The sequence below is a fragment of the Vespa crabro genome, chromosome 3 (assembly GCF_910589235.1).
Source record: "Vespa crabro chromosome 3, iyVesCrab1.2, whole genome shotgun sequence".
In the NCBI taxonomy this organism is placed as follows: domain Eukaryota; kingdom Metazoa; phylum Arthropoda; class Insecta; order Hymenoptera; family Vespidae; genus Vespa; species Vespa crabro.
The window spans coordinates 10,693,734-10,703,733 of NC_060957.1; the positions used below are offsets into that span (position 1 = coordinate 10,693,734).

Consider the following 10,000-nt stretch of genomic DNA (forward strand, 5'->3'; position numbering starts at 1 on the left):
GATGATTCATTAAGAAGATAATTCTTACATTTTGTTATAAAAATCATTTTGAAATTAAAATCTTTATTTAATCGAGAACGAAATGCCTATACCCTTCTCTAGTTCGATCAAGATCATCGTGCTGTTTCTTGTTACGATGTGAGAAGCATGTAAAATGACACTAGTAACTTCTACGACACGACCAGCGTAGAATAATAGTATAGTGTTACATGGCTAAAGGCAACGAGCCACTTTACGGAATACAATGGAGTGACCATAAGGCGTATAGACTGTTGAATGAGGTCTATTAAAAATTTCGATTGGGGGGAAAAAAATCTATTGTGTATACGATCAAATATAATAATTGCTTATTTATAATAATATATTATTTTTTCTTCCCTTCCACCCTATCCCATCCCCCGCATTCATTTCTTTTTCTCTCAACTTTTGCACGAATCCAAATGTAAAAATACAAAATGAAATGGAAAATTAATTATATAATTATTAATTGATATATATATATATATATATATTTGTTTTTTTTTCGTTTTATAAATTAATTAAAATAGAAAAATAAAATATGAAGAGTGTAATGAAACGGTATTGATAAATAAAATAAAATCGAGTAGAACTAATTCAAAATTTTATTATATATATATATTGATCTTATATTTTTTTCTATTTTAAAATTTATATGAAAATTATGACGTCATGTACAGATAATATAAACGACATATGCGTGTTAAGTATTTCTATTAGGGAGGAAAAAAAAAAAGAGATTTTTATATCTGATAAAATAGCAAGTGATTTAAAGAAATTTTACATTTTCGTATATATGATATTCAAGATTATTCGATTTAAAATAATATCTTAATAATTTTAATTCATTCGATGTATGTATATTATTATCTGCTAATAATATTAATAAAATAAAATTTTTAAAGATGAATATTCGATTTATTTGCGATATCTTGTCATTGCGATAATAATTTTAATTTCGGTCTAAAAAATACGGTCGAAATTTTTAAAATTTTTATATCTCTAAGTACAAACAATATTATACAGTAAATTTGAGGGATTATTTTCTAACCTTAAAAACTAACCTAAAAAAAAAAAGAATAAATAAAAAATCCAATCAATTAATCACGCACATCACTAATTTTTTTTTCTTTTTCGATTGTGTGCAGCGACTAGAAAAAAAAAGAATTTAAAAAACTTAATCATATAAAATATGTCAAGTAAAGATCTTGAACTTTTTGCAATCGATCGTATCTAATTGGAACATATTTTCGATCACGTGATTACAATGAAATTTACTTGTTTTATCTTTTGTAATCTTCTTCGTATTTTTATTCGTAACTTTTCTCAGATTTTAATCTAACAAATATAATGTAACTCTAATCTTTTCTTGCATCTTTCTCTCTCTCTCCTGTGTGTGTGTGTGTGTGTGAGAGAGAGAGAGAGAGAGAGAGAGAGAAAGAGAGAGAGATTGAGAGAGAGAGAGAGAGAGAGAGAGAGAGAAATTAAAATAACAATAATAAATAAAAAGAATAAAAATAAAAGAAATAAAATAAAAAATAAAAAAAGATTGTGGATATTTAGATAAAGAAGAAATAAAATAAATATCAGGATAGAGATGAAGATTCGATCGATCTAAATCGCATCACTACTCTCGTTTTATTTCTCTCTCTCTCTCTCTCTCTCTCTCTCTCTCTCTCTCTCTCTCTCTCTCTCTCTCTCTCTCCCTCTTTCTCTCTTTCTCTTTTTTTACTCTCGTATTTATATCCAAATAAACCAGTGAATTCTATTTGAATTACTTTCATCCGATCGAACGAACGATAAATTTATGCGTTTTTATTTTCGTATGGTTGACACCATTACAAATTGGAGGATTTATTTTAAATTTATGTAAAACAATAAAATATAGAATTATTTGTGTGCTGTGATAGAATATTTCATTATTATTATACGTTAATAAAATGTACGTAATAAAATACATATGTTATTGTTTAATGTTTTTAAAGTCTTTAATTTCTTTTAAAAATTGTATTTCTGTCGATTTTTTTTTTTTTTTTTTTTTTTTTTTTTTTTTTTTATAGAACGATAAACTTTTGCGTTTATTTATCAAACGAATAACGTCATAATTAAAAAATTTATTCAAAATTTATCTAGTATGTATTTATCTAGTTGGCAAGGACACACACACATATGTATATATATGTATATATATGTACATATATGTATATATATATGTATATATATGTATATATATACATATGTGTGTGTGTCCTTGCCAACTTAATGACGTCCTAAGAACTGTTATTTTTGATGGAACGATAAATTCTTATGTTTATTATTTTCAAATGTATGATATCATAATTAAAAGTTTAACTTGAAATTTATAAAGCTAGCAATATATAATGAAATATATGCTCAAAGTCTATTTCCAATGACATTAAGTAAACAATACTTTCCAAAATTTCTGTAGATTTTTGGTAAACAATAAACTTTTGTATTTATCGATCAAATAGAGGACATCATAATTAGAAGAATATTTCTTAAATTTATGAAATATACAATAACTAATAAAATATTTATGATTACTTGTGTTCTTAATGGCATTAATGACATCCTAAGAATTTTTAAAAAGTTTTTATAGAACAATGAACATTTATCATTCCAACAACTTCAAAAATGTCTTAGGAGAAATTTGTATTTCTATAGATTATTTGTAGAGCAATAAACGTTCGATTTTTGTTTTTCAAACAAATGATACCACAATCCAAAGATTTATATTATATTTATGGAAATACGTGACATCTAATAAAATATACGATTTGTATATATTTTTAATGACATAAATATCTCATAACCTATAGTAATAAATCTCAATACTTGTAGATCTTGTAATATCTTCTTTCTTCCCTTCGTATTCTTATTATAATTGTTGATAAAAAATAAAAAAAATAAAAACGATCGATTGGTTTTTCTTGCTATTATCAAAGATAAAATGTATTAAGCTCGATACGTAACGATATCAAATTGTAATACCTTGGCCTTCAGCACGAAGGTTTTTTAATTAAAAAGAGAGAAAGGGAAAAAAAAGGAACGTTCAAACAAATAAAAAAAAGGGAAAAAAAAAGAAAAAAAAAGAAAAAAAAAGAAAAAATGGTATATAAAAATATCTCGCAAATTCTAACCTTTACGTTCGAGTACAGTTTGCAATTCGCGTAGTTTCGATTTACACAAGAATTACATGTCTCTATGTAAATAAGTACGTACACATGCATACATAAGTATGACCGTACACGTAATTATGGAATTAGCGCATTGGTGCGACTTCAGCGAGCAAAGCCTCTCAGCTCTTTAGAGGTTAGGTTGGTTGTCTGTATCGACCGGGAATGCGGAGCGCTGCGTATCGATGGGAAAAGGAAAATAAAAAGGAAAAAAAAAAAAAAGAAAAAGAAAAAAGGAAAAAAAAACAACTGCCGAGACTTCAAAATGGTCGTCTATGTCTCACAAACATAAAACGCAAGGTGAATTGAAGAAGAAATGTTTCGACGTTGTTCACGTGTGTTCACCGGCACAACATACATATATCAGTGCACTCTTACCATCTTCGTAGATAAAACACGACGTATGAAAATATAAAAAGTAACATCGATCAGAAACAATTTCACTTAACACAACAAAATAACAATAACAATAACACAACAATAACAATAACAATAACAAAAATCCTAAGGTGACCGATCGTCGAGTTTGGAATTTTTTTTGTTTTCGATTGTTTTCTTTATTAATTTCTACTCACCACTTCTCTGCATTTTTTTTCTCCCAAAGGACGTTAATGTCGTTCTTTAATCATAACTCAAACGGGTGTGTCACATGAAAAAGTAAACGTGTATTTAATATCTCCCTTTCTTTCTCTCTTTCTCTCTCTCTCTTTTTCTGTTTCTCTTATTATTTTATTTTTCCTCTTTTTTTTTTTTTATTGTCACTACTTTCTCTCTCTCTCTCTCTCTTTTTCTCCGGTGAAAACGCGCAAGATGGCGAAGATCACGATAGCGTTAACGAATAACAAAGATCTTAATCTATCCTATTAAATTATTATTCGCGTAACACAAGAACTAATACAACGAGAATAATATTCACGTATTCGGGTATATTTTGAAATGTTATTGAGAACTCGACAAAAATCAAGATACGCGTGCGCGCAAATATATGACCCTACGAGACAGGCAATACGATTGGGCAAATATTACACGAGGAGCACGATTCACACCAGTTCACTAGAGGCGCGAGATGCTCGTTTTCAAGTGAACTCTCATAATACACTTTCTTTCCTTTTCTCATATACATATATATATATACACACACACATAACCTTTCTCTTTTACTCTCTGTCACTACCAATCACTGTTCACCATTCGTTTGAGAAATCAATTGCGCATGCTCGATTCGTCGCCATCTTGTCAACTGTTACCATAGAAACTAAGGAAATTGTAAACAAACAAAGTTACCTGCATGATTTTATCAATTACTTTTGAAAACATTTGTAAGTTTGTTTTATCAATAATGATTAACTAGAATGATTGATATACCTCATTTCGTTGCATATATAATTCCTCTGAAAAGAATACTTTTAAGTCAATAATGCCTATGTTATCATAAGAACGACATTATTAAGAATTTGACATCGAAATGTATTATACACACACATATTCAAGTTTATATAACATTTATTATTACACAACTTCCTTAAAGACACTTTCATTGTTTAAAATCGTATATTACTTATTATAATAACAAAACTGCTCATAAATACTATTACATGGCAGTTCTTTTTTTCTCCTAGCACATAAAGAAGACAAAATCTTAACATTTTTTTTAATCATATTTACATGTATTCTAGCTTGTGCTAGAGAAGAAATCATTCACCTAAATTGATATGTATTTTGTTCCCTGTGAATAACATTAATTAGAGATGAAGTTTCACATATAAGAATAAAATTCTTTCGATAGTTGAGAATGTAAAATGTCTTTGTTCGCACTTTTTTCGACGATACGTATTTTATAAATAAGATTCATAGAAAATAGAAGAAAATTTTTAGACGAAATAGATATGAATTTTCTTCCTAATCACATGAATATTATTATGAAATGAAATATTAATAAATAAATTTGTGCACAAAGTATATAAGTATATAAATAGCTATTTATCAAATAAATTTGGTCAAATAAGACTGATATAAGATAGAAATGTAATGACTTTTTTTTTACTACAAATTACTTGTACTATGCAGCTATAAAAGTTAATTAAAGTTAAAGAAACTTTGTTGTTATATTAAATAAATGAAAAGTAATAAGAGTACGGTAATAAATATATAATTATACGTTGTTCTGATAATGATACCGACATTGTTAATGTGCAATTCGTTTGTTGTTCAATCTCTTTCTTATATTACGTCTATATGAATTTTTTAGATGGCCTGTTTTCATACTATTGTCACGATAAAATTGTAAGTACAATGAACCACATTATTTTCAGAAGAATGAAAGAGAGAGAGAGAGAAAGAGAGCAGTGAATACTTAATGAGGTAGAAAATTAATTAAGACGATGTAAAATCAAATAATGGCATTTCGAGTGGTGTTAAAGGTGGCAAGGGTGCTAAACATAACGAATGTGTATCATCTGGCCTAATTTCATCATTAGGATTCACAGAAATAGCATGCAAACGTTCTGTCAATTGTTTTACTTCTTCTTCTTTAGCTTCTAATTGACTTAACAAGCTTCCAACGAGACAGCGCAACTGACAATTAACAGTTTTTAATTCTTCTATAACCGTGCCAGTATCTTTTGGATGTTTGAACGCACTGCTTTCTGTATCTGGTAATAATATCAAGCTTAACAAACTATCTTGCTCTTCTATAGTTCTAAATAATGCTTGACGCAATGAACTGTTGTTTCTATCGGATGCAGATTCCGTAGAATTTCCTTTTTCGTTTTGCTTGAATATTTGCTTTGAAATGAGATCTCTCTTTTGAGTTTCTAAATTAGCTTTATATTCTTCATATTGAGCTTGCTTCATTCTATGGTAACATAAAAAATAATATTTGCAATTACATATTTCTTTTTTTTTTTTCTTATACTAAATATTACTAAATATTGACGAAAAGTGAAAAGAAAAGAAAAGGAAAAAAGAAACGAGAAAAGAAATTTATTTATTTACCTAACAACAGCTGCTTGTCTTTTGTGATAATCTCGTTGAAGTGCAAGAGATTCCAAAGTAATTGCAGTATGTATGGATCTAACAAATGGTATAGAACTTTGACCAATTAAAATGGAAGGGTGAGATTCCGTGATGCTTGGTTCTGTAAAGTTGGATTGAAGTTGCGTAAACGCCTCTGATAAAAGCTGAACAACAGCTTCGTGACAATCAGCTGCTTCTTCAAAACGTCCTTCTCTGAGTAATGCTTCAGCCCTCCTTTGTCGTTCGTGTGCCTACAAAATTCAAATAATCAAGTTTCAATAAAATGTTAAGGAAAATAATAATAATAATAATAATAATAATAATAATAATAATAATAATAAAAGAAAAAAAAATCTTGTTAATATTTTCAATATTCCTAATATACTATTATTATTATTATCATTATTATTATTTACATTTATATACAAATGTGGAAAATTCATAAAAGAAATATTTACTTCTATGTAAAATATATTTCTTTAAATTAATTATTTATCGTATTAATGATAGATTTTATTTAAAAAAATTTTAAATGAATAGAAAATTGTTATTCCCAAAAGTAAATAATTCTTAGTAAATACGATTCCTATGTGTAATACGATGGCGGACATAGAAGACAGAAAAGAGGGGTTATGTGATTGTTGTACTTTACTATTGAACTTCTACTAAAAATATTTTGCCGTGTTAACTTTTTATTAGCATCGTTGTAAGTTTATCAGACATTATAATAGAAAATAAATCATTTCTTGAAATTTCATTTGACAACAAATGCATCGAAAATAATATCGTCAAGCTTCGTTTCTACATTTATACATAAATTTGAATAAAATTTCTTGTAATTATACTGGGTAAGTCAAAAATTGAAATTCTTTTCAAACTTTAAACAACGAAATTTTAATTCCCATTTACATGTAATATTTCGTTATTGTAAATCATTATTGTAAAGGAGAATAAATCTAACGAAGTAAAATTAAAAAAAAAAAAAAAAAGAAAAAAGAAAAAAGAAAAAAAAAAGAAAGGAATCAAGCGGCAAATTTAAAATTGAAAAGAATAATTTAAAGAACGCACTTTTATTCACTTGTTTTTATGAAACATTTAATTTAATTAATAAGACATTTCTTAACACTGAAAATCACTTATATTCGTTTGTTTCTACGATTAATTAATTCCCTTATAACGAACGAGTAAGAATGCGGTATAATATTGAACTGATAGATGGTCGTTCGATCGTTAATATACTATCTTTGTAAAAAAATATATTCAAGTGTATGAATTGACCTTCAGATAATTTTCATTTATATGTATGACAGAATTTATTTCTAAGGTCGTTTCTTTCACTTACATTTCTTTGTTTCAAGACAATCCAGTTCTTATCGTCGTTACGACGTTAGTGATGTGTATATATATATATACATAAAATTTATCTATATATATATATATATATATATACACATGTATGTATATACAATAAAATGATAATAAGTAACGCGAGAAATATGTGAATTCTATTTTATTAATACGTAAATTTATATATTTTCATTGTTTATGATTTTTATTTAATTTAACTTTTCATAATTGGGTTAATAATTTAATAGGATTGTATCTTAATAATAAAAAGAAAAAGATCATAGAATAAATTTTGAAGAAATTTGTTTTGATAAAGTAAATGTATTAGACACAATTGAACTAATTACATTATTACATGAAACATTATTACTGATAAAATATTTTATTAAAAAGTAATTTTATTATTTAATATAATATTTTATAAATTAATGGATATAAGATATTCAGTTGATAACTTTCTAAATATTTGAATAAACAAAAATAGCTTAGATTCTTTCATTGGTATTGTTATCTTAGAGAAAAACATATCTATTGAAAACTTTGATTATTTTCTTTTATAGCTTATTGTTACTATCTTTTAAACAACAACGCTTTAAATATTTAATCTTAAAAATATATTTTGACTCATTATATTTATTTGATGGAAATTGTTCTTGATAAACATTTGTAGTTCGCCATATCTTTTCTTTTCTTTATTTTTCTTTTTTTATTTTCCAACCATGGACTACTGCGACTATACAATTTATTTCTAACAAAAATATAAGAATAAGATAATAAAAGACATAAGAATTATTTTAATGATACATGTATCTTCTTCTGCTGGAATATAAATAATTCATATTGAAAAGGGTAAGATACAAAAAAAAAAAAAAAGAAATAAACAAATCAAAAATAAAAGAGAAGGTAGCAAAAGGAAATGAATTATTAGCAACAGTATCTCTGTCAAATTATAAAGAATGCATCATTGTGAATAGAGTTAGAGAAACATTTAGATGATACTTTACACTATTTTTAGGAAATAAAAACATAGTAAATAAACGTAATAAGTGAATGTAATAAATAAACGTAATAAGTAAATGTAATAAATAAATGTAGTGAATAAATGTACAAAATTAAAAAAAGGAACAAATATTGGAAAGAAATGGTATCATCAAAATTATATTAGTGACAATGAAATAAAGAGATAGAGAGAGAGAAAGAGAGAGAAAGAGAGAGAAACAAAAAGAGAGAGAGAGAGAGAGAAAGAGAAAGAAAGGGAGAGAAAAAATAGCATCTTAATGGTTTCTCCTTGTGCAACAGGAGACGACGTAAATCGTAATCGAGAAAACATACGTTCCAATAATAATAAAGCGTCTGATGGTACTCACCAGGTTCAAGGCAGAAGCCTCCATGACTGATCAGCTGATCGAACGATAGGAAGAAAACAGAACGAGACACGTGCCTTGTTATCATCCGCAGGCGGTTTTGATAAAAGGTTTATTGTGTTTCATCGACTAAGCTGCTTGTTGCGTTTAATTTCACGTTAGTTTCTCAGGTTCGTCGCGAGATGGCGTTAGTTATACACATGAAACGAACAAAACGTTAACGTACCGGCACGCTTTCCTCTTAAGCGTATAATTCTCTTTCCTTTTTATTATTATTATTTTCCTTTTGTTAATTATACAACATCTTCGTCGTTCCGCATTTGCATTACCATTGAACAACATCAATCACGGTACGTACGTATTACATTTTAACGATCTATCATTTATCTTTTAGATAGATCAAATCGCATCTGTCAAATTTTTAATACGTATTGTACAATATCAAAGTGTAAAAATCTTCACGTCATAACTTAATACGTAATTTTATATTAATATAATACGAGGAATTCATTTACATTGGAGATTATTTATCTCACTTTCTTTCGTTTCTTTTTATTTTTCTTTTTTTTTTTTTTTTCACTTTAAATTCATTTCCACGTATTCCGTGAAATTACTTCGATCGCGTGTCATTCATTCGTTAAGGAATACATTTGCGCGCGCGCACGCGCGCGCGTTTACATCTATATTGTGTATTTGTTAAATTCTTCGAAATTTTTTTTCTTTTCTTATTTTTTTTTCTCTTTTTTTTTTTATTAAAAATTTCATTTCCACTTGAATATTTTCGGTAAATCTATTTTTAGGTTAAGTATTAATGCATATTTATCCACATGCCAATATACATATATATTTATTATATATATCATTTGTATGTATTCAAAAGTATCTGTAAATAAATATAAGTAAAATATAGATTCAATCAAGCTATTACAAAGCCGATTACAGTCACATAGATTACCATGATTCACACTTCGATGTTACTACGTTGTAAGGCAACTTTACGGTCGTTGGGGCTTCTGCCTTGCACATAAAAGGCGAGAAGAAATTAAGCGAGAACGTTCA

General features: G+C 27.1%; 2 protein-coding genes across 3 annotated transcripts in view; both read right to left on the bottom strand.

Annotated features, from left to right (window-relative positions):
• The window catches only part of LOC124423074 (septin-7-like), a 60,165-nt gene extending 55,634 nt beyond the window's left edge, over positions 1-4,531 (bottom strand). Inside the window, exon 1 of one of the 2 annotated variants that reach the window (XM_046960397.1) lies at positions 3,791-4,531. Coding sequence is in view for 1 of the 2 variants with exons in the window: in XM_046960406.1 (XP_046816362.1) it covers positions 3,791-3,803 (13 nt within the window). In the remaining variant the exon portion in view is untranslated. The remainder of the gene's footprint in view (positions 1-3,790) is intronic. The other variant, XM_046960406.1, reaches the window with a different exon arrangement.
• Positions 4,532-4,700: 169 nt separating this feature from the next.
• On the bottom strand, positions 4,701-9,087 carry LOC124423076 (nuclear receptor-binding factor 2-like). The gene is made up of 3 exons (XM_046960407.1): positions 8,945-9,087; positions 6,210-6,481; positions 4,701-6,069 (listed from the first exon to the last, which is right to left on the bottom strand). The coding sequence occupies exons 1-3, from the start codon at positions 8,966-8,968 to the stop codon at positions 5,589-5,591; spliced, it is 777 nt and encodes a 258-aa protein (XP_046816363.1). The 5' UTR covers positions 8,969-9,087; the 3' UTR covers positions 4,701-5,588.
• Between the last annotated feature and the right edge of the window lie 913 nt (positions 9,088-10,000).